The sequence below is a fragment of the Aspergillus brasiliensis genome (genome assembly GCF_001889945.1).
Source record: "Aspergillus brasiliensis CBS 101740 unplaced genomic scaffold ASPBRscaffold_6, whole genome shotgun sequence".
In the NCBI taxonomy this organism is placed as follows: domain Eukaryota; kingdom Fungi; phylum Ascomycota; class Eurotiomycetes; order Eurotiales; family Aspergillaceae; genus Aspergillus; species Aspergillus brasiliensis.
The window spans coordinates 1,052,860-1,075,972 of record NW_027137447.1 but is presented as its reverse complement, the minus strand read 5'-3'; the positions used below and the strand labels follow the sequence as shown (position 1 = coordinate 1,075,972).

Below are 23,113 nucleotides of genomic sequence, written 5' to 3'. Positions count from 1 at the left end.
TCGGGATCTCCTTCCCGTGTACTCTTTTCGGAGTACTCCCTAGATCTAGATGCCAACTCAGGTTTCGGAGTTGTCTGCAATCTCCTACGGCGTTCCCGGATGCATAGGAAAGAAGCATGCACTCTACGGCAGACAAAGTGATACCTGGGTGTGTTACGCGTCTAGCCATCGTCTATTTACCTTTACAGGTAAGTGCTGCTACTACTATTGTACTATCTTCTGCAGTGGGTTTACAAGATTCGGTTTGGACTTTGCCCATATCTACAGCTATTCTTCCAGGCTTACTCGAGCCATGAGCTACAGCCATTCAGACGTTTCTAAGTATATCCCTATCTTAGTGATTCACTCCTCAATACAATAATATCCCTCTATTTAGCACGCACCCTCTCGAGGTTCCGTGATCGACCATGCAAGCGCCCACGGTCCCCCGTGCCGATCCCAGGGAACAGCTCAACGCATCTGGCTGCGGTGTGACTGTGTTAGCGGCTAAAAATGCCACATCCATGGGGGATGGTGGTCAAAGAAACGACAAGAGTTCGTGGCCAGCGAGCATCTCATGCACGGTGGGCCGCGTAATAATATCTCCGGCCGTGGCGTTGCGAGTAGATATACTCCGATATGTTTTGGGGGATCTACTCTGTCGTAGATAAGTAGTATAGATTTATCTTCGAGTAATGTACGATAGCGGATATTACTAGTATTACTACTAGTATTGTACACTCACATACTAGTAGAGTGTCTGTTCTGGTTCTGGAAGCACGCAACTTCAAGGAAAGTTGATCACGTATCTCATCTATAATAGATCAATAGTAACGATGAACTGCTGTTTATACAGAAAACTCTTGCACGCTGACTGAAAAGCCTAATCAGTGAAAAAGCAAAAGTAACTACGGAGTACTACTGACTATACACCACATCTCAACTGAACTCCAACTAGATACTAGTAGTTAACTAACTTTTCTCCCCTTTCACACCTACAAGGGTTATCCCCATCAAACTTTACCCCAAGACAGGTCTAAACTAAGGAAGCATAACGCTCTAGTCTTAGCAAGCTCAGGCTTACGCCGTGCCTATACCACCCGAAGGTTCCTTCTTCCAACTGCCTCGCACCGCAAAGAATCGAACTAAGAAGTAAAGTATTGCGCCATCCCTGGACACGAACACTCGAGAAAACTATTAAACTATACTAGCAGCATAAGTAGATGACGCAATCCATCCAGACTATCTCGGAAGCAGTGAATCACTAGTCACTAGTCACTGTATATCTGCTTCATGTATACTAGAAAATACTACGTGCTACTAGTAGTACGTACACTCCGTTCCCTAAGTTAGTAGAAGATAAGATTTAGTGTACTTGCCATGATTCCGATTCTGTAGTTGAGGAGACGTCATCTCCTGCAACCTGCTCTCTAGGCTGGCTGCCAGTGTACTACTAGTGATATTAGTAGATTGGGTTTGTATGTGATAGGATCATTTTCGTCAATCAAGGTATCTATCTATCTATCCACCTAGGTGGAACTACTATATTTCAAGCTAAAACTGAATATGGGAAGCATACTATGTAGCTATAAGCATCAATGTTATTGCAACAAAGTAAGTATGGGTCTTTGTGATGTGCTTACATATTTGTATGCTTATCACATACTACTATCTAGTACGGAGTAGTCATTAGCATTTCTCATTGTTTCCTTTCATTGCTAGTTGAGTCGTTTCTTTTATATGATGGTAGAGATGGAATTAACTACCTCTTACGTCGTGTTATATCATTACTATCGTAAATAACGTTGGCTACAGCATAGCATAGCTACATATAGTAGTACCTTAGGTATATGTATATCGCCATGCATATCGCCATGCATTGAAGGAACACCATATTCATGCCTCAAGTATTAGTTACTAGACTCATACGGTCTCAACCAGAAGCGACAAATGCTTCCCTGCAAGCCTCAGGCAAGAATCAAGACCCTGCTGATCGACAGACCCTGCATGCATGTATGGGACTTCTCAGACATAGAGACTACGTAATACATCCAGCGGTCGAACAATTAGTTCTTCCGTTCATACACTCGTTAAACATGGTCAAAGTTTTCTGCGCCCTGCTATCAGGCCGTTTCTAGTTCTCACGACAATGCCAAATCCTCAACCCGAACCAGCCCACATCCCATCCCCGCCGCAGCCCACCCAGCGCACACGCGATTCGGGTTCCACGAGAGCGCCGTGACGTGGGTTTCCTCATCAAAGATCGTAATCACCGCCGTGCCATTCACCAGTCTAGGGTCACCGACCAGATTACGCAGCAGACTGGTGTGTTCGGCGCGGTAGCCGTCGTGAAACCGACTAGTGCCTGTGCCTGTGCCTGAGCCTCGTACCCATTCATGTTGGAACCAGGTCTGTTGCCATTGTTTCTCCTTGGCATGCATCATTCGTCGGAGGGGATTCGTGGCTTGCACAGTGCCGCCGGTGCAGCCGACGAGGAGGCTTGGGTGCCAGAAGCTGCAGGGTCCGAGGGCGGAGATCATGCTCGGGAGACGAGCCACCGCGGTGGAAGTGAAGAAGCGGCGGATGGCGAGGAGACGCAGAAAGTCGTTCTCGTCACCCGAGACGAAGGAGTGCAGAAGTGGGGAGTAGGTGAGGTGAGCGGTGCCTACGCGCATGCGGTTTGCGTTGACACTATCTTTTTGAGGGTCGATGATGGAGGTGAGTCGGCTTTCGCCGTCCATGGAAGTGGTGCTGATGAGATAGGGGTGGGTTGGGTAGGCGGAGGCAAGGTTGAGAATCCACGTCGAGTGGAGTTGTTGGTAGAAGTAGGGAACGGGATTGGAGGGTGACGATGGTGATGAGACGATGCTCCAGATGGCGACGAATCCGTTGGCACAGCCAACGGCGATATCGCTCGGGGAGAGCCATGTTACAGATGTACATACGGTCGAATGTGGTTTTGCTTCGAAGACGGGGGAATGCAATTTGTCTGAGCAGTTAGTATGGGCTCTAGCTTTGTTTTGGTAGCTGTACTTACAGTATTCGGTCTGGTTTGGGTCACGACTCAGCTTGACATCGATGACCCTCACCCAGCCATCTCCCCAGATCCCTGCCAAAAGGCCGATGTTCTTCTGCGCGTCTTCGTCGTCTTCATCACGCGAATCTCGAGGCATTGGGCACCAGGCCATTCGCCTCAGATCGCCCCAGTCTGTACACAGCGCGAGGCGTAATCGCGGCTTGGAGGTCATATCGATTGTCTTGGTTAGTGACGCGGCTTCTTCGGCCTTGAACTCCCAAAGCTGCAGGGCAGACGGATAAGGCGCCGAGGGTCTGAATGCTGGAGCCGCCTGGTCCTTGTACGGATCTGGATACTGCTCCTTCTGGTCCGGTAGGATCGGAGCCACGACGGACAGATACTGCGTGAGGCCAGTTTGATTTGGCACCCAGGCCAAACACTGGACTTTGTTCCCCAAATTAAGAAGCCAACCCTCTCGCTTCCTTTTCTTTCTTCCAGGCTGGTTAGCCTTGGCTTGCTTCCCAGCCTGCTTCCCCTGCTTCTGAGCTGTAGCAGCATCATCATCCCATGCCTCGCCGAAATCGAGCACATCATGCTGGGCAAGGGAAAAGACCTTTTGGTCATCAACCGGGCCAGCGAGCACGGTATGTGTCCCCCTTGGGCTAGGAAAGTAGACCGAGCGAGCTTCCTTCTCCTTAGTCTTTTCGATGCGCTGCCTCTTCCTAAATCGTCCTCCCACATCCTTACTATAGTACCAGTCCCACGCACGGGAGCTCTCCCGTTTCATGTCCTCAGCCTCCAGGCCAAACGAATTCCCATATCCATAGTCTGGCATATTATGCGACTCATTCAATGACCCGCGCGTCGGAAACGTAGAGTCCACCCCCTTGCACCAGCGATCCCGTGCACTTATAATCGAAAGTATATCCCTCTCATCCGTACCAAATGTTACGCGCAGATGAACCGCCTTTCCAACATGCTCGAGGGGATTCCACGATCCGCGCGAATGCGTCTCCTCCCCCGACACAGCCAGACTCCCATCCGGACGACGTCGTTTGAAACTGCTGCTGGTTTTCGGCGTAGCGGCAGTAGCGGGCTTTTTCCGCTGACGACGACTGCCCGCCTCAGCATCTGAAGCCGACGCATCATCATCCTCTGCTCCTTCGTCTTCATCTTCATTCTCAAGGACCATTTCCACGTCATTATCATTGTACTCATCATCATCGTCGTCGTCGTTGTCGTCATCTCCGTTGACATCCTCCATTGCAAAATCCTCATCCGAGGAACCCTCGTTCGCGACAGTTTGTTTAGCCTTCCCTTTGCCCTTTTTGCGCTGCGGAGTTTCGGCGGTGGAGGGGCCCTCTCCTTCGTCGCTAAAACCGGCCGCTTCGAAGGGGTCATGAATGTATTTTGTCCTGGCGCCAGAGGCGCGATTGGATCTGCGGGGACGAGGCATTGTGAACTGGGCAAAGTGCGGAGTACTAAGTGCGGTTTCTTAGTGAATTAGAATAGAATGTTCGTCGCATTGCGCATGAGCTGCGGTTGGCGGGATAGATTTGTTGGCTGCTGGCGGGCAATCGCTGCGCTAACTATCAGGCATGCTGTAGACGGATTGTGGCTTCTGATTGAGAGCTTGACGTATGGATTAGCGGGAGATTTAAAGGAAAAAGAAAGGAAGATAAACGAAATGAAGAATGATGGATGGAGCTATGCTGTTTTCCTGTTTCGGGCAAGTGGGCTTGGCGGTACCTGTAAATACGGCATTACGCCCCACTAGTGGCTGATACGCGATACAGCGATACCAACAGAGAGACTATAAGATTCAATCTATAGGAATCAGATGGCATTGGATATGATACTAAAAGGTGATGAATATGAGGGGAGCATAGAGCCCAACTGCTGACATTTTCTCATCTATCCTGTAACTCTCGTAGCTGCTATCTAGCGAATCTTCGTATCAGCCTGTCTATTGTAAAAGACCCCGCTCATGCAGCAGTGGGCCGCAGTAGTTGCGCATCTCTTGAACCACAATTCATCACAGCTAACAGCATGCTCTAACAACCTTCTACCTCCCACCTACCTGACAAGGAATCACCCTCCAGTCCCTTCAACAAGCATACTTTTTCACGCGAACACATCAATCAACATGTCTCACCCCGGCATCCTCCACCATTACGTACGTACCATCCCCTCCTCCACCAAATCTATACCCAACTAACTAATTAACCACCACAGACCCCCCGCCTCGTCGCCTTCGAGTTCACACCCCCGAACAGCACACCCACGGCCAACGCCCTCCTCTTCATCGGCGGTCTAACCGACGGCCTCCTCACAGTCCCCTACGTCCCAACCCTCGCCTCCGCCCTCTCCACTACACCCAACAACACATGGAGCGTGTTCAACGTCCTCCTCACAACCTCCTACCAAGGCTGGGGCGTGAACAGTCTCGACCGGGACATCGAAGACCTAGCCGAATGCATCACCTACATCCGCAAGCTCAAAGGCCCTGATGCCAAGATCGTCATAATGGGCCACTCAACCGGCTCCCAAGACGTGCTTCACTACCTCTCCGCCCCGAACCCAATCCCCCACAACCCCTCCGTCAACGGACTCCAATACCTCACGAGACCGCCCGTCGACGGCGCAATCATGCAAGCGCCCGTGTCTGATCGCGAAGGGATGCACATCACCATTACGACGGACGAGGCGCGAGGTGCGTACGAGCAGCTGGTGGGGCTGGCGAAAGCTGCAGTGGCTGAGAATCCGAGGACGATTCTGCCGTTGAATTTGACGGGTTTGGTCGGGCTGGATGCGGAGACGCCGGTCAATGCGTGGCGGTTTTTGAGTCTGGCGAGTCCTGGAAGTCCCGGGTCGCCGAGCCAGGATGATTTGTTTAGTGCGGATCTGGGGGATGAGAGGCTCCGGGAGACGTTTGGGGTTGTGGGGCAGAGGGGACTGCTTGGTGGGAAGCTTATGGCGCTGTATTCGGGGGCTGATGAGTATAGGATGCTTGGGTTGGATGTGGAGGGGTTGATGAAGAGGTGGCAGAAGGCGACAGATGAGGGTGCTGGAGAGGTAAAGTGGGATGCGGAGGGGAGTGCGGTGGTTGAGGGGGCAAGTCATAATGTGAGTGATGTTGGACAGGAGGAGTTGGTGGAGAGGGTAAGGGGATATTTGGCTAGAATATAGACCATACCTTACTATCTATATAGATAGACAGCAAACACACGGCATGCATTGAACTCAGTAAATACTATACAGAGCACTCAGGATCAAAGTAAAGAAAAAGAGGGTATAAAAGAAACCATAGCACCCAACATCACCATAACCTCTTAATATCACATCAACCTCAACAATCAACAATTCAAACCTTCAACCAAAGATTGACCACTCCCTTCAAATACTCCACAATTTCATGTCCCCCCAACTTACTCTCCCCATACAACCGATCCACAAACGTAATCGGACACTCAGAAACCCTGAATCCCATGGCCTTGGCCCTAACCATCATCTCCATCTGAAAACTATACCCCTTACTCTGAGTACTATGAATAACCTTCTCCAACACACTCTTCTTATACAACCGAAAGCTGCCCGTAAGATCACTCACACCCGGCATCAGCATCACATCAGCAATCAGATTCGCCGTCCGGGACGTAAACTTCCGGAACAAATCCCATCCGTACACGCCGCCCTTGATCCCATCACGGCTCGCGTACCGTGTTCCCGTCACGATGTCGGCGTCATTGAGCTTCTGGATGCGAATCATCTCCGGGATGAATTTCGGGTGGTGGCTGAAATCGGCGTCCATGATGATGACGTAGTTGCCTGTGACGAATTGCAGGCCGTGGATGTAGGCGGTTCCGAGGCCCAGTTTGCCTGCTCGTGGGTGCAGGAGGATGTGGTTGGCGCCGTAGTGCTTTTGGAGTTGCTGTGCGATTTCGAGGGTGCCGTCGGGGCTGCCGTCGTCGACGATGATGATTTCCCAGTTTAGGTTGCTATTCCATTCAATCTCTATTAGTATGTTGTTATATATACTTGGGTGACTAAATGGGAGGGGAGGTATGGGGGATTACTTCTCGCGAAAGGTCCGCTCCAGGAGCCAGACGATGATGGGGAGGTTCCTGCGCTCATTGTAGGTCGGCAGGATGACCGAGTATTTGTTATCGGCGCCCATTGTGTTTGAAGAAAGGGTGCAAAGTAAAGGGAATGGATCCAGTTAGATAGAGAGAGATAGCGAGTGTGAGTGTGAATGTGGTGGACAGACAGATTGGAACTGTTGTCGTCAGGAGAAAAAGAAGGGAAGTGGTGAGTTAGATTAGTTGGTATTATTGCCGCGGGAGATCCGCGTTCGTCGTAACGTGGCCAGTCTAGACTACTAGTAACGTTACTGAACTAACTTGTATGTCCGGAGCAGGCAAAGCACGGACTTTCCCTCTCACACTCTTGCTCTCTCACGATAGATTACATATTGTAGTCCTATTTATTCCAATAACAATCTATTTCCCATCACAATAAATCAATACAAAGCATATACAACGACGCAATTAACATGGGACGCAGCACTAAATAACTAAACAATTCAACCAACACGTTCCGTCGGCCGATCCGCCCTGTTCTTCAACTCCTCATTATGCCGTCTCACATCCTCAGGCGCATCCGCCGTGGTATTCCCGTCCTTATCGACATACGGCGACTCATCACCGTCAGCTAGAGTCGGATGGGCCTTGTTTGACGGTTGCTTGCTGCTGCTGCTGCTGCTGCTGCCGCCCTTCGCGCTAGAACCGGATCCCGTGTCCGGTGCAGGTGGACCTAGAATCGATTGAATGGATGATCAGCGTCTGGGGGCAGTACTTTGGTCATAATGCGACCGGTGTATACAATGACGTTGCTGCCGCATACCTGGATGCTCAATGTCTCTCGTGGGTTGGTTTCGCGGGTTGTTGGGCTGCTGGGCTTCGGTTTCGCCATCGCCCCCGTACGAGCTGTGAGCGTAGAAGCGTTGTCCCAAGGGGTCGACGCTGCGAAGGGGCGCCAGTTGGCGGGCGGAGATGGATGAGGGCGTGGCTCGTAGGGAAAGTCGGCTACGGAGGAAGACACTCATGGTGTAGGAGATAGTGTGTAAGATACTAGCAAACTTGGGAATTGATGGTATATCTGTAGTGGGAAATACTCAATCTAGCAGACAGATAGATAGATCATAGATAGTTGATAGTAGGTAAAAAGAAACAGTATGGAGTAACATCAAGCAGTGACTTGTTCGCCTATAAAAGTAGGGTTCGCGATCGCGATGACGTTGCCGACCGGTCATTCCCTTGCAACTCATGGATCGACCAAACATCGCCCCAGTTCTTAGGATTTACCTGTTCCACTGAATGGACGCACTCGTTACAACTCGCCCGCGAGACCCAAAAAGCATTTGTTGAACCCAGAATTTATTATCTTGGCTGATTCAGCCCACGAGAGCAAATGAATTCGGACAATATTGCCAGAACATGTCGAAATGCCACAGACCAAACGCCATCCCATTGATGGCCGCCAATGAAAGTAGTAGAAAAGGAAGCAAAATAGTAAGGGACGGTCCAGAAGTTGCGGGCCTCCATGAAAAATTAAACGAATGACTTGTCATGCCCGTAGTGTATAGTGTCTGGCACCGTGTCCCACCCAAAAACGCCGCCGAACTGCTGTCGGGCAAAAATGTGAACAATATGCCAATGTAAAACAGGCAAGCCAAAATCAACCAGTAAATAGCTCAAGGACAAAGCCACCCAGCTTCATGGGTGGTTCAATACACGGAATGCACGCCGTACTCAATCAACAGTACCGGAAGCCTTCATACCCAAGAAATAAACCAGCAGTCTCGCAAGACAATCATTCATATGCACGTGAGTCGAGAAGAAAATCGTTCCTTGGTCTAACGCCGACGCCGTGGTTGTGGGAGGCCACGTTGGAAAATAAAGACGCTCTCGTTTCATCTTCGTTCTTCGGTTTCATGCCCCGTCGCATCAGTCCGTCAGGGAGATACAATAGCAGACACTTTCATATTCGGCTTTGGCCGTATATGTCTGCGATGTCCCCGTAGCGGCTTCCACGGTCGTCGTTGGCGTGGGTTGAACCACCTTGATCTGTACTGTCTCCTGCGAAATCGGGCCAACTTGGCCGTCATCCAAAACCTGCATCTGCTGGCAGTATGGATTGGCGGCCGAAGGGTTGTCTCGCTTCTCCTCCATCTTGATTCGGCGAGGGTAGTCGGAGAGACTGTCTCTCTTGGAGTAGGTGTTGGAGCTCCCTTGAGTAGCCTGCGCTATTTGAGTGCTTGTCGTCGTTACAATCGCGGTGCTGCTGTACTGGGACTCCTTGGTCGTCTCGTTGATGTACAAAAAGAACTCCATGACCGTGCTATTCCACCAACAGAACCATGGCTTGTCACCGGCCTGCGCCGTTTGCTTGCGACTCAGCATACTCGACACGACTTCATCTTCGGTCACATAGTCTCGCTTGGATGACGAGCTTGACGGGAAGCTATCCTGCGGCACAATGACCAGTTTATCGTAGAACGTCATGAAGGTCAAAGCCGGGCCGAAGCTGAGGTCATTGGAGTCCATCATCATGCTCAGATTCTGAGTAGGGTTAGAGAAGACGGGCTGCTGGGCACCGTAGGTGAGTGAAGAAGAATAAGCGCTGTCGTATGAGTCTTCGAAAGTGATATTGCGCTGCTCGTCCGTGCCTCCAACGACAATGGGGATCTTGCCCGAATTGAGGCAGCCCCACGACACCCGATAGTCCGAGTCAGCCACGCAGAACTTCGACTGGTTCTTGGGAGATGCGGGAATGGCGTATTGGCCAGTAGGGAGTGTTAGCAGATTGGTGGGTGTTGCTGTCACGGGGGTCGCGTCCATCCGGGGAGTCTCCGTCACCGTCACAATGTGTGGACGGCTTGGCTTGTCCCCATGATCTTGCTCCGCTGCTTTTCTTGCGCCCAACACACCACCAATGATACCACCAATGCACCCTCCTATAAGCATAACCACTCCCACCAACACCAGCGTCCAGACCGGTAGTCCACAGCATGCCTTTTTCTTGCCTTTACTCTTCAATTTCTCTTCAAATGCCATGACCCCAGTCACCGGGGGCTCTTCTATACCTCTGTTGCCGTTACCGTTACCGTTACCGCCTCCGCTGGGTGTATTTTCCATTACTAGTGTATTTGATGAAACCTCCGACATGGGTGGTCCAGCACGCTCATTATGGACGGTTTCGTCGTGTATGATGCCAGCATCATTGACGGTCGCAAAGGTGCCCTCCACTTTGGGAACAGCATTTTCAGGATAGCGAGAGTAAGGAGGAAGTTGTTCAGTATGACCATCCGGTCCAATCAGGTCACCAAGATCGTCATCGGCCCGATTAGGTGGTCGCTGATAAACTTGTGCGTTGTGTCCGGGAAACCCAAGGGGTACCATAGAATTGTCGATCCCGTCCTCCTCCGGCACCACGTTCTGTGGATACATTGCATAAGGATGCTGGGGAGCACTCGTGTCATCCAACGGCTGGTCCACTGGTCGTAGTGTCGAGGTGGTGGCCACACTGGGAGAGCGACTAACGCCGACCTGCGGGTACATCGCATACGGATGGCTGGGACCAGTTGCCCCCGTGTAAGGGCTCAAAGCCCGAACGGGCATGGAGAAACGCGAGGAGGCACTTTGACTGCGACTGGTGATGGAAGGAGCGGTGGACGCGACGGAGTTTCGATTGGCTAGATCCACCCCCTTCGGAGGAAGACTCGATCGGTGGGGGGTTTCATCGAAGGATACCCGGGCCTCATCACCGAAGGGGTCCTCAGCTAGTTCGGCGTCACTTGGAGGGATAGTGTTGTAGGCCTTAGGTTGCTGCTGCTGGGGTACCGATCCACGAAGGGTGTTGGAAGAGACACTAGAGGATATGGAGGGGCTTCGAGGGGTGAGAGTGGATTGTTCGGAATCAATAGGTTCTAGGGAGTATTCGTCGGAGAAGACATTGGGGTTGGAGGAGCGAGCAGACATGGAACGATTATGCATTGGGTCGACTTGTTGAGACTGGGGTCGCGAAGACTGTGAGAAGGAACGGTTGTGGTCGGATGATAGACGCCCAGACATGGCGTTGAACAGCCCTGTCGGGCTACCTATCTGTTTCAATCAATCTCTCAGAGAAGTCGGGCCAGTCACCTGAGTCGACTGAAGCCGATTACCAAGTAGGGGAGAGTGAGAGTGTGAAGGAGAGCGAGCGAGAGAGAGACCGGGAAAGAGTGACAAGTCGGAAGGAGAGGAAGGGGATAAAAGAGTGATAGGTAAAAAAAATCACAACAACCAAAAGAGGAGAGGTATCTAGAAAGATAGGATGACGATAGAGAGGATGAAGGGTTGGTGGGATGGAGTGGGAGAGAGTTGAATGTCGTGACGGTGGTCGTGGTGGTGGTGATTAGTAGTGGAGGAGGAATGAGAAAGAGGAGAAGGGAAGGGAAAGAAGAGCCGAGTTTCAAGCCAGTCAAGGACAGTTCAAGTCAGTCGACGAGTTGGGGACGGAGTGGCTGCTGCCTCAGGAAGCCAGGGCCGCCCGAACTGTGGCCGAAGAAGGTTTAGCGCGGACTGGAAGTGGGCAAACGAGCGAAAAAAGTGGGCGGCCTTTTTTCTTTGGCGCCCAAGAAGAGAGTGACGCTGGATTGCAACAATAATCATCAAGCTAATGGGCATTGGGGAAGATCATAAAAATCCAGCAAGTCTTCCTTTTAACTATCAGACCATCCATTCTTAATTGCGTAGTCCATAGATAGATACTCCGTCCCCTTCCCGTCATAGTTGATGGGTGTTCTATTTGTGGCATGTAGCTACTGCTGCGCCTCGCCACTACGGGTTACTTGCTCTATCTATCTACTATCTACTAGTCACTGTTAGCAGTCGCGCTGTCGTAGTGACAGATACGGGGTAGTCTCCCTCCTCTGTTCTGCCGTACTGGCCTAGAACACACACATATTACCCACTCAATTCAGTGTAAGAAAAGATCAGGAGGGAAAAAAAATATAAATAATATAATAAAGTAAAACAAAAATTTATATGACAGATGTGAAACGCTGACCATGGTTCTTGTCGTTTTTTTCAGACCTCTCCAGCCTTGAAAGTTATGAGGCAAAAGTCCCCGACAAACAACCGGCGTGAAGGTGTGACCACTCGAGTTTACGCACCCACTCCCCTTCTCCTCTCCTCTCTCTCTTCCCTCTACGGAGTAGTATTCTCCCTCCTTGCGAAGCAACTTGGGGCCTGAAACACCACCACATTTTCCCCTCCCATCGTCGTCAGAGGCGCCTGCAGCAGAGGCGACGGTCGCTTCTTCCCCTAGTCCCTAGCGGGGTGCTCCGGATTCATCCCGTTCCTTGGCAGCACGATTTCGCTAATTCCAAAGGTATCTCGTCTACGGACCTTTCCAAGTTTCCATAGGTGATTTGATCCGACCGGTGGATATTTTGTTTCTCTGCTTCGTGGGCGCTTCTTTTTCTTCTGCTTCTACGACTAGACTACTACTCCTTTCCATTCATTCATCTTCCCTGGTCCCTTGATCCGCCCTATCCTCCACAGTCAAATCTGCCAAATTGAGCTAAACTAACCGTACACATGGAAACCCACAGCTTCTTTGCCTCGATCGGGAATGATCCGCCTCGAGTTCGGACAACCTCCAGGAGGCGGACTGTCTCGCTGGAGTCGCTGGAGGCAAAAGCGAGGAACGAGAAAAACTAAAACGGCCAGGACCAACCAAACTAGCGGCCACTACTGGAGACAGAGGGGTCTAGTCATATCCGCTCACCTCTGAAGAAGGGTTCGTGAGGTGCTCCCGGTGGAACCCGCGAGGACCTAGTCGAAGTAGTGCATGGCTCGGAAAACTCTATCTGGCCGAATTCGGAAAGGCGGGCGCAATCCCTGGCTTGGGAAGTGATGCACGCATCTTTAAAGATCTACGCGGTCGGTTATCATGCGGTCGGGCGATTATATCATGAGGAATGGACGGACGCACTTTTCGCCGTTTCCGTTCTGTTGCACAGGCTTCGTGTCAAGTGACAGGCCCAGTGGATGAACACAATTACTGATTTATTATTATGCTAAGTGCAATAGTCTACTACTAAACAGGTGATTTGGTAGCCTGGCTCGCTACCATGCACCACCTCCTGGTCATATATACCTTGGGGTCGTCTGGCTGGTGGGCGACCCATGGCATCCGGTACCTATCTGTCAGGAACCATCTAATCAGGGGCCAATGATAGAGAAGGGTGGGAAAAAGAAATAAGAGTAGAAAAACTGACAAAAGAAAAGCAAACAACGAAAGGGTGGACAGCTTACATCACATAGATCGGAACCTCAAACATGCGATAGACACGACAAGAAAATGGGAATGTCAACAGAAATGTACACACAACAAACAAAAGAAACCTATGTATTAGATAGCATCTTCAAACCCAAACATGTACAGGGATGGTGCTTTTGTACATCAACGAGTGGACACTTGCCAGGACGTTGCCCGTCGGCAAGTTAGAGATTGGCTTCGGTGGCTCTCTGCTTGAACTGTTCTAACTTTATTCGAATGTCGGGTCCCGAACACTCGAATCTATCCCAGGCACGCCGGTTCCATTCAGAAACCCATGGGTAGTCCACGACAACCTTCTGCAAGTCAGGACATGAGTCTAGGATGTGCTGGACTACATTGACCCAGCTTCCGTGCGCCAGGCCAATGGAGTGAAGGTCCAGTATCTTCAGAGTACTGTTAAAGCGTGTCAGCCACATGATCAGATCTTCCGGCTCAACTGTGAGATACGTGAGTCTCAGCTTCTCAAGCCGGTTCGTACCGATGTTTGCGGAGCTGGCTAATCTGAATATCGTCGAGCGACGTACAGGGGTGTCAGCTAGACTGTGGAGGGAAAGGCTTCGAAGTTCTGGGGCGTGCTGAAGGATGTGGGAAAGAGCGGTACCTCTTGAGAAATCCAGTGAGGGCGACTCAGTAATCTTGAGCGACTTCAAGCGCCTCCACACCCGAACAAGATTCGGGTGCATCATTGACTTCTCGCTTGCCCGCGACTTGACAACCCTGCTGTCAAGTATAAGTCTCTCGACTGGCACGGTGTTTTCAGCAAGGACCGCATAAAGGGCGTCCTCAATGTACATGACTTTGTTCCCCAAGGTCGAACGGGCCCTGGTGAGCGTGAAATGAAACTCTTTGCAGTTCACCAGCCGATTCAAGTCCTGCCTCAATGCTTTCATCTCTGGGAGTTCATGGAGGGCCGTTCGGCTGTATGACAGGCGTCCCCAACTTACCCTCCGTGCAGCACTATGTCCGATATGTGGCACAGATACATGCAACGACCTAGGAAGGTGGTTGATGGTCGGGTCAGTCGCCAGAGTGTGGATGGTTTCGATCTCCTTGGGTGTGAGTCCGGTGTGTTTCTTGGCATGTAAGGAAGCCAGGATGGACGAGTATGTCAGTTTGTTCACTCTTTGAGAAACGAGGTAGAGGCTACAGAGCTCATTTTGGTCAAGGTAGCTGGCTATCATATCGAAGATCTCTGCAGGAAGAGTATCGAGATTCCGAGGTGCTTTGGGGGGTTCGTCGGCTACTGCCTGCTCAGTCGTTGGCTGCTCGGTTGGTGACGGCTCGATTGATGGCCGCTCAGATAGTGACTGGGATAGAAGTGACCTAACACTGAAGCCTGTGGGAGACCAGGATCTGGCCGAGGTCTCGTTATTTGGGATGCACAATGCCCACTTCCCCCAATATGAAGAAATGCAATTGCCCATAGCGAATGATTGGTGCGAATGATAGCACGGACAGGGGTCTATGTCGGATTTATGATTTCAGCTCGTTATATTTGATATTGACCTATTCTGTCGTGGACGGCATGAGATGTCTATATACCAGCCCAATCAGACTACAGGCCAGGGTAACACAGGGATCCCATGGCTTTCTAGAGTCTTTTATAACAACTATGACTTCGGGAAGATGGAGAACTAAGCAATGGATAGGCCATGAAACAGCCGTCGTCTTGTGCCTGTCTCAGACAATGGCGGGCTTTGCCTCTGTCGAGGATATACCAGTCAATTCATTACCTTTGTTTGTTGATATAACTACAGATGATCGACAACGTTAAGCTGTTCATTGTACAAGCAGGGTTTCTTTCTCATCAAGGAAGATGATTAAGCGGCATCATTCATCCATTCGACTTTTGGTGTCCGGCCCGATTGGCTGAACCGTTCAACGATAAACAACAGTTGAGGAAGTTGCCCGTCGATGGTTCCACACACCGATTCCAAAGAATCAGTGGATCTGAAGGTGGAGACTTGGCTGCTAACAATTCACCAGTCAGACTGCAATGTGCTGAGAACCAACAATCGCCAGGCCACAACAATCAAGAGAAAGACCCGGAGGCCACCATAACCCCTCACAGTTCACAACTGGCTGAGACTGGTGGTTCTAAATGGCCCACCATGGTGAACTTCCTACATTGGTGTGCCATGTGGTTGGGTTATCCGCTGTCAGGTACCCTGGACGTCCTGTGGGGAGAAACAACATACTCTCAGCAGTTACAACCGATGGAGTCCGCAGGATCTGTCTGAAGCCCGGCCAGACCTTCCATTCAGTCCACATTCCCAACTCCTCAAGCTGGATTGTGAAAGTATCGCCCGCCAGTCAGATTTCAACCTTTTAGTCGAGGAAACAGGCCTATGTGGGCATAAGGCTGCTGCTAACTGTCTGACATCAGTCCCTGGGTCGTGGTTCCAGGAATCGCCCAAGACCTGGTGGAACTGTCGATACTCGTAATCGGCCCAGAGGTGCTTCTGGGATAGTCCGATAACACACGCGGATTTTACCGGGGCCTGCATGTTCTCCAGCTGGTATAAACAGATCTGCTGTGCTGTTACACGTCTACTGGTGGATGGGCAGCATTTACTGCCTGGGCCTGGAGTCGTCGGGATTCTCCCTTCACTGCTCCGTGCATATAGGGTTATTTCAGGATGATGTGCAGTGATTGTTGCCATTTTTCCCCCGATATCGTTGCAGATATGCCTAGTAGGTGGGTGGACAAATCACTTACTTCAAGCGTGCGACTTGATATGCATGGATTCTGTTCCACAAGTCAGGCATCTTCTAGTCATTTAGTGACGCATTGATACATCCAATGCTCAATCCCACGCTTGGTTCGTCCCTTTGGCCTTGCGGTAGGGTCGTCATCTGAGCTCTGCATGTTCTCGCGCCAGTTTGGAGGTCTGAGCACGAGAACGTTCGCAACACTCAACAACAATAGGGGCGCTCATAGGGTGTCCCCGTCTGTCTGGTATCCCATGTTCAAGCAGATGTACGACACGATTTCGGGGACTTGGTATGTAGTCATGCATGAGGAGTTCGCGATACTGGTAAGCCCTCCACGTGAGCGCTTCCGGGTAGATGTTCCGGCCGTGGTACAACTGTATTCAATGATATACACGTAGCTGGATGTTACTTGCATTGGGGGGCAAGGACGAGGGGTCTGAACTGGTATTGTCTGTAGCTAGCATGTGCGCTTGGGGCACCATACTAATCTTTGGCCTTGAAAGTAGTAACACCAGTAGTAGTGCCCAGTGTTGGTGGTATGACTTGTGCATGATCCTACGGAAATATATCTCCACACAGTCACACTTTGACCGAGGATATCAATCTGAACCAACCCACAAGAAAGCCAATAGCGGCACATGAACCTAGATGATCGCCACACAGGCACCAGGACATACAACAGCCCGAGCACAGCCATTCCACTGGACGTATATAAGTAGTGAGAGTACAACAGAGCGTACTGCGTGCGTGAAAACCGTGACGAAGAACGCGGGGTCAACAAAGCTAGCATACCTCCTTTTCCTTAGTTGCAAAAATATACGGAAGATACCATATGGAGTGATAACTTTATAATGGATTAGTATCATTACTTATAATCAATAACTCATGCCATCATCGACATTATCTCCTAGGAAGGTCGGCGAGCGCACATACTCTATAGGGATCCTTCACCAGCACGATATGGTTGGACCTACGGGAAGTTTCCTTCAACAAATGGGCCTATGGCGCAATTGGTAGCGCGTAGTAAGTTTCACTGAATCCAATCATGGTTCCAACATCCACTAACCACAACAACAGCGACTCCAGATCGTAAGGTTGTCCGATCGAGCCGGGCTGGGCTCATTCCCATCTTTTTTGCTTTTACCCTTTTTTTGGTCCTTTATGGCAGGCACATATCGCAGCAAGTTGCTTTACTCACTGAGGGATGCTTGTTGGCTTTGAATTGGTCATTCTAGCGACATTGCAGCAAATGCTCCATGGCTATCCGTCAAAGTCGTAGGTAATGCAATAGGCGTTATACTAAGAGACGCATGTATACATGTTGAAAAGAAAGAACTTAACAGCCTCCCAATAATGAAATAATATGAGCAAGATTATCAGAATTGGACATGCAGATGGAATTGGAATGTAGACACCGCAGTTGCAGTAGCTATGCGTGATGCAGGCATGCCTCAGGCTGCGACCGGTCTATCTCCGCCTCCGCGCCCAAGGCCGACCGACCGACCAGCTTCTCCAAATCCCCCCTCTGTCCATCATACCAACTCCCCCAACAAGAGGCTTTTTGCCGCTGAAGCTTGGCCGCCATGTCGGACGAGTCGAAATCCAAGGGATTCCCGGACATCTCGGCCAAACTGTCCGCAATCCCCAAAAAGTCGCTCTTCGAACGCCAGAAAGCCGAAGCGGAAGCCAAACGAGCCCGCGAGCAAGCCGAGACCGCCGCCGTATATGAGGACTTCGTCAAGTCATTCGAAGATGACTCGCCAGCTCACGACCGACATTCCTCTGATGGACGACTAAGCCGATTTCCGCCCAAAAACCCCGGCTTTGGAGGCCCTGGGAAACGGCATTTCACGAGCTCGGGGCCGCGCATGAGCGGTCCTGGTACTCTGGGACCTCCTCCCCCGAGAAAGCGCACACATGAAGGGTTTCAGCCAGTACACCGGAATCGGGATACAGCGTCGGGGGTATTGGGATTTGATAATGCTGCACCGGGTCCATCGGTTGCCGCGTCGGCTTTTCGTGCTTCAGATGATGAGGATGAAGGAGCTGCTGATGCGAAAGAGGCTGAACGGGCTGCTGCGAAACCTACATTATATCTTGCATCTCTACCGCCGGGAACCTCACCCTCAGTGCTGAAGTCTCTGATACCCTCTGTTTTGACTGTCGACAATGTCAAGATCCTACGCCCCCCAGGTCAGCCGATAAACGACCGGAAATCGGTAGCCGCTATCGTGACTCTGGCGAATGAGTCTGCGGCGTCGGATATCGATAGTACTGTTAGCGCTCTACAGAATAGATACCTAGGATGGGGATACTATTTGACGATCTCGAGACACCTTTCTTCTGCCGCTATTGGATCGACGATGCCGGTCACTGTCGGCCTGTCTTCCGCAAGCTCTCTTCCCTTTGGCGCCAAGTCGATAACGCCCGATATCCCTGGACGATTGAATCGCGCCCCACCGCCCGGGTTGCATCGTGGAGGGTTCGCGCCGCCATCGTCGTACGGGTCGGCTTATGGGAGAACTGGTCCCTCTACTCAGGTTGAGGTGAAGGCGCCGTCGGATCTGAAACAACTGAAGTTGATACACAAGACACTGGAGAATCTTTTGAGTTACGGACCGGAGTTTGAAGCACTGCTTATGAGCAGACCCGAGGTTCAAAGGGACGAGAAATGGGCATGGATCTGGAATGCTAGAAGTGCTGGTGGTGTGTACTATAGGTGGAAATTGTGGGAGATCCTCACTGATACCCGCCCTCCCGCACATCGACGAGGCAGGCCTCAACCCTCATGCACCCTATTCGAGGGTGGTGCGAGCTGGGCCCCACCAGAGGCACATATTAAATTCGAGTATACGACACGCATGGATGAGTTTGTAACGGACGATGACTATGACTCGTCTGACGAAGAGATGTCTGATTATGAAGACGAAAGACGAAACCTTGGCGGTGCACCACTAGCAGAGGGCCCCGGCGCCGCCAATGAGGGACTGGGCTATATGAATCCTTTACAGAAGGCCAAGCTAACCCATCTGCTTGCTCGCCTTCCTACTACGCATGCCAAATTACGAAAGGGTGACGTTGCTCGAGTTACCGCGTTCGCCATTGAGCACGCCGGCGCAGGGGCCGACGAAGTTGTGGAAATGATTGTGTCGAACATCATGAACCCTTTTGCCTACACTGGGGCGAATCCTGATCGCGAGGCAGAAACAGGAATTGCCCGTCGGGAACAAGCAGACCTAGCCAAGGACAACCCCGCCGAGGAAGGGCGGCCATCGACGAAGGAGAATCTGGATACATCCGCTGCCAAGTTAGTTGGGCTTTATTTAGTTTCCGACATCCTCTCATCTTCCGCCACGAGCGGCGTGCGACATGCTTGGCGGTATCGGCAGCTATTCGAATCGGCGTTGAAAACACACCAGGTGTTCGAGCATCTGGGGAGACTTGAGAAGGATTTCCGATGGGGACGACTGAGGGCCGAGAAGTGGAAGCGCAGCGTTGGCTCTCTTCTTCATCTGTGGGAAGGCTGGTGCGTGTTTCCGCAGTCGAGCCAAGAACACTTCTTCCAGATCTTTGAGAAGCCACCGCTCACAGAAGAGGAGCTGCGAGAAGAGCGGGAGAAGGCCGAAGCTGAACGCGCCGCGAGTGCATTCTCCAAGAACAAGAGCCGCTGGAAGACAGTGGATGAAGATGCTGCTTCCGGGAAGTTTGACCCTGGGCGAGCCCCTGAGACGCACCCTCACCGGATGGATGTTGACAAGCCGGCGGCCGCACCGGTCGCAGCTGAAAGCTTTGATGGGGAATCTATGAGTGATATTGATGGAGAGCCCATGGAGGACAGCGACCTGGAAGGACCGGATGGGGAGCCAATGGAAGAAGACTCTGCCCCAGAGGAAGATCCTAGGGAGTCGGAAGAGCAACCTCAAAAACCAGCCGAGCCACCGTCTCAATCGGAGTACCAACCTCCGGCCCGAAAGCCGCGACCTAAAGCCGAAGATATGTTTGCGGACTCGGACGACGAGTGATATAGGGCTGCTGGGATACATGGATGAAGATGGAATGATATGTCTATATTACTACTAGGTTATAATGTCGGGTTACGATACCTTTCTCGTACTAGTACGTATATTCCAGCCATGTACCGTGCAGTGATTCCGTTGGCAGATGTAGAATTCGTAAGTTGACCAGAGTGAAAAAGTGAAGCCATGAGAAGTAAGTCACTTAACGTGGTTGAGGGCCATGTTGCTTGCTGCCTTAAGCGTCTTTTAAGGCACCGACCCTGGCGGCGCCCCACAATTCCCCTCGCGACGGAAATACTTTTGATGTTGATGCTCATCCTCGACTTCTTTCCTTCCTGTCTAATCCCACTGCCACTGCCTCATCTTCTCGCATCCTCCTCTTTTTAGGTCTCACAAATACCACATCCTTCAAAATGGCCGGTAAGTCCACTCTTGCGCCATCGCTCTCCTCGATGCGACGCTCCGTCCATCTCATCTGATGTTTTGCTGCCCCTCCCTGAGGCTCTTGGGCGCCCCTCCATGGGCAAACACACAACCACCTTCACATATCATCGGGACAGTGGAAGCTAACGCAATGGATTTAACCTCTAGACTTTCAGAATATCGCACGTACGTTTTATCATCTTTCGTCCTTGGTTTCCCTGTCCCGTCAAACAGAGGGATGACTGCATGCCATCGTCGCATCAGACAGACCCCCTCCTATTCCATTTGCATCGCCAGATACCCGAGTCTACCCAAGCAGACTGCCCATAACATGGCCTAACATATATCGCTACGAACAGAGCAATTTGTGCAATTCTACTACCAGACCTTTGACTCGGATCGTCAGCAGCTGGCCGGTCTCTACGTACGCTAAGCCACCCTGCAACTCCCTGTTAACGACGACATGCTCCCAATGGCTAACGCATTTACGCCCTGGTTGATAGCGCGATAACTCCATGCTCACATTTGAGACCTCTTCCCAGATGGGTGTTGCTCCTATCATGGAGAAGCTGATGGTTAGTAGAAATCCCATCCTTCGTGAAGACCCCATGGCTGGTTTACTGACACATGCGATGTAATAAAAACAGGGCCTTGCCTTCCAGAAGGTCCAGCACCAGATCTCCACTCTTGATGCTCAGCCCTCTGTCAATGGCAGCATCATTGTCATGGTTACCGGTGCTCTTCTCGTATGTACCCAGCCCCCCCCCCCCCCCCCCCCCCCCCCCCCCCCCCCAAACCCGGACCTCGGTTGGTTCGTTAGTTGTTCGAGAAACAGAATGACTTATTCTCTACTCTTCTCATTTACAGGTCGACGAGGAGGCGCGCCCCATGAACTACACCCAGACCTTCACTCTCAGCCCCGAGGGTGGCAGCTACTACGTCTTCAACGACATCTTCCGCCTCATCATGGGTTAAATTGCGACGCGAGGAATTGGCGGGAGCTTGGTGTGAGTTGATTTAGGGGTGCCCATGGCATGGCCTATTCTAGTAGGCAGCTTTTATGAGATGAAGATAATGAATTAGTTTTCAAAGAGGATTGACATGTGCTTTTTTGGTTGCTGTCTTTCAATCTATTCCCCTTTCTTCTACTATCATTAGAGTTTCAATTATTCTCTTCCTTGTTTACTAATACATATATACTCTATCTATCTTTCTCTCGTTGTCATGTTTGAGCCTAGAACGGAGCAGTCAATCATACATAATAAGCTGCGCCAGCAGCGATTGATACATTGCAGCCAAGAAGTATAGAGTCTATCCAAGGTATGTAGGTAGGATTATACATGGCATCTGAACAGAACGGGACGATCTCAGAAGAAGTACACTGATGCGCTTTTTGGATCTTCGAACCAACCGACCGACCAACCAATCACATACCAACATCCAGAGATAGCAATCTGGACCTTCAGCTAATCAAATGAAGATGACCATCACTGGTCCCTCAATAAAGGCGTCTCCTCGGACGGCAAGTCCTGATCATCCTCGTGCACCACCTCTTCTTCCCCATCCTCTCCTCTCACAACCACCGTATCCTTATCATGTCCCTCATGACCATGTCCCCGATTCGGTCCCAGGAACTCGAAGAATACACCCAAGCACAGCAGCGTTCCTTGCAGACAAGCGGTCACAATGAGGACACCCCATGTACTCCACCCCTTTGGACCTAATCGGGCTGCTAGACTGCCCGCCCAGACGAGACTGCCGGGCGTTTGGATGCACATCATGGGGATGCTGAGGGAGCCGACGCAGCGGAGTCGCAGGGTGGTGTAGATCTGGGGGAAGTATTGGATGGAGGCGAGGAGGGCGGATAAGATGCCGCAGAAGTTGGACCATGCTTGGAGGGATGAAGGGCGGGTGTAGCCGACGGCGAGGGTGGTGATGAGCATGAAGAGGGCGTGGAGGATGCAGATGACGGCGACGGTTAGGGCGGTGCGGTAGGTTGGGCTGGATTTGGGGAGATGGGTGGTGTTTCGGGGGAAGAAGAGGACGAAGAGGAATAGGCTGGGGGTGATTGGTTGGTGGTTAGTTTTGGGTAGAATATGGTTTGAAAATGATGGGATTAGTCTTACATGATGAAGAAGCAAAGGCATTGGGTTCCAACTTGTAGGATTCCGAGGATCCCTGCGAAACAGCCCATTCCATTGACTTGCTTACAGCAAGCCATGTCGTGAAGGCTTTGTTGTTGTGAAACCACGTTTGCAAGTGCCGAGGAACCAGATGTGGTCCCTAGGAGGACGAAGTACGGTGAGATGCCGAAGGAGGTCTTCATCGTAAGGATGCGGACATGTTGGGGGGTGTAGGAGAGGAGGATTCCGAAGACGATGAGGCTGGATACAGTTAGCTCCAAGCTAGACTTGGCTTGAGTAATGATTAGAGGGCAGTACTTACATGGAGAGGATGAAGTTTTTGATATCAGGCGAGGCCAGATGCTCGCACCGCGGGTTGGAGAGGTCCATGTCGACAAGCTAGGACAGGACACACAGAACCACGTATATACCCGATATATGGCTGTTACCAGCCA

At 51.2% G+C, this 23,113-nt stretch overlaps 11 protein-coding genes and 1 non-coding gene across 12 annotated transcripts; 5 read left to right on the top strand and 7 right to left on the bottom strand.

The window, feature by feature from the left end:
- Positions 1-1,786: 1,786 nt before the first annotated feature.
- Positions 1,787-4,690, bottom strand: ASPBRDRAFT_43280 (transcription factor TFIIIC subunit TFC6). The gene is made up of 2 exons (XM_067624963.1): positions 3,017-4,690; positions 1,787-2,968 (listed from the first exon to the last, which is right to left on the bottom strand). The coding sequence occupies exons 1-2, from the start codon at positions 4,449-4,451 to the stop codon at positions 2,121-2,123; spliced, it is 2,283 nt and encodes a 760-aa protein (XP_067479154.1). The 5' UTR covers positions 4,452-4,690; the 3' UTR covers positions 1,787-2,120.
- Positions 4,691-5,141: 451 nt separating this feature from the next.
- On the top strand, positions 5,142-6,184 carry ASPBRDRAFT_126116 (uncharacterized protein; the record flags this gene model as incomplete). The annotated part of the gene is made up of 2 exons (XM_067617845.1): positions 5,142-5,171; positions 5,231-6,184. 2 exons carry the CDS (start codon positions 5,142-5,144, stop codon positions 6,182-6,184), a joined length of 984 nt encoding a protein of 327 aa, XP_067479153.1.
- Positions 6,185-6,359: 175 nt separating this feature from the next.
- Positions 6,360-7,264, bottom strand: ASPBRDRAFT_177733 (dolichyl-phosphate beta-D-mannosyltransferase; the record flags this gene model as incomplete). The annotated part of the gene is made up of 2 exons (XM_067619865.1): positions 7,072-7,264; positions 6,360-6,993 (listed from the first exon to the last, which is right to left on the bottom strand). Exons 1-2 carry the CDS (start codon positions 7,170-7,172, stop codon positions 6,360-6,362), a joined length of 735 nt encoding a protein of 244 aa, XP_067479152.1. The 5' UTR covers positions 7,173-7,264.
- A 313-nt stretch (positions 7,265-7,577) lies between these two features.
- ASPBRDRAFT_124936 (uncharacterized protein) lies at positions 7,578-8,099 on the bottom strand (the record flags this gene model as incomplete). Its single annotated transcript, XM_067617741.1, has 2 exons — positions 7,578-7,807; positions 7,898-8,099. The coding sequence occupies 2 exons, from the start codon at positions 8,097-8,099 to the stop codon at positions 7,578-7,580; spliced, it is 432 nt and encodes a 143-aa protein (XP_067479151.1).
- Positions 8,100-9,000: 901 nt separating this feature from the next.
- Positions 9,001-11,127, bottom strand: ASPBRDRAFT_30273 (uncharacterized protein; the record flags this gene model as incomplete). The annotated part of the gene is made up of 1 exon (XM_067622756.1): positions 9,001-11,127. One exon carries the CDS (start codon positions 11,125-11,127, stop codon positions 9,001-9,003), a length of 2,127 nt encoding a protein of 708 aa, XP_067479150.1.
- A 2,418-nt stretch (positions 11,128-13,545) lies between these two features.
- On the bottom strand, positions 13,546-14,805 carry ASPBRDRAFT_55159 (F-box protein; the record flags this gene model as incomplete). The annotated part of the gene is made up of 1 exon (XM_067627352.1): positions 13,546-14,805. The coding sequence occupies one exon, from the start codon at positions 14,803-14,805 to the stop codon at positions 13,546-13,548; it is 1,260 nt and encodes a 419-aa protein (XP_067479149.1).
- Positions 14,806-15,159: 354 nt separating this feature from the next.
- ASPBRDRAFT_580591 (uncharacterized protein) lies at positions 15,160-16,233 on the bottom strand. Its single transcript, XM_067627841.1, has 3 exons — positions 16,101-16,233; positions 15,580-15,991; positions 15,160-15,504 (listed from the first exon to the last, which is right to left on the bottom strand). The coding sequence occupies exons 1-2, from the start codon at positions 16,148-16,150 to the stop codon at positions 15,589-15,591; spliced, it is 453 nt and encodes a 150-aa protein (XP_067479148.1). The 5' UTR covers positions 16,151-16,233; the 3' UTR covers positions 15,160-15,504; positions 15,580-15,588.
- An 842-nt stretch (positions 16,234-17,075) lies between these two features.
- Positions 17,076-17,464, top strand: ASPBRDRAFT_43272 (uncharacterized protein). Its single transcript, XM_067624962.1, has 2 exons — positions 17,076-17,119; positions 17,174-17,464. The coding sequence occupies exons 1-2, from the start codon at positions 17,098-17,100 to the stop codon at positions 17,329-17,331; spliced, it is 180 nt and encodes a 59-aa protein (XP_067479147.1). The 5' UTR covers positions 17,076-17,097; the 3' UTR covers positions 17,332-17,464.
- Positions 17,092-17,218, top strand: ASPBRDRAFT_t150. Its single transcript has one exon. It is a non-coding gene; the product is annotated as a tRNA-OTHER (tRNA).
- A 159-nt stretch (positions 17,465-17,623) lies between the features above and the next one.
- On the top strand, positions 17,624-20,463 carry ASPBRDRAFT_43271 (uncharacterized protein). The gene has a single exon (XM_067624961.1). It carries the CDS (start codon positions 17,680-17,682, stop codon positions 20,116-20,118), a length of 2,439 nt encoding a protein of 812 aa, XP_067479146.1. The 5' UTR covers positions 17,624-17,679; the 3' UTR covers positions 20,119-20,463.
- ASPBRDRAFT_43269 (nuclear transport factor 2 family protein) lies at positions 20,385-21,598 on the top strand. The gene is made up of 6 exons (XM_067624960.1): positions 20,385-20,532; positions 20,704-20,721; positions 20,895-20,959; positions 21,039-21,110; positions 21,183-21,281; positions 21,403-21,598. Exons 1-6 carry the CDS (start codon positions 20,526-20,528, stop codon positions 21,508-21,510), a joined length of 369 nt encoding a protein of 122 aa, XP_067479145.1. The 5' UTR covers positions 20,385-20,525; the 3' UTR covers positions 21,511-21,598.
- Positions 21,599-22,022: 424 nt separating this feature from the next.
- On the bottom strand, positions 22,023-23,048 carry ASPBRDRAFT_125633 (PQ-loop repeat-containing protein; the record flags this gene model as incomplete). The annotated part of the gene is made up of 4 exons (XM_067617807.1): positions 22,023-22,073; positions 22,116-22,593; positions 22,662-22,919; positions 22,981-23,048. The coding sequence occupies 4 exons, from the start codon at positions 23,046-23,048 to the stop codon at positions 22,023-22,025; spliced, it is 855 nt and encodes a 284-aa protein (XP_067479144.1).
- Positions 23,049-23,113: the final 65 nt, after the last annotated feature.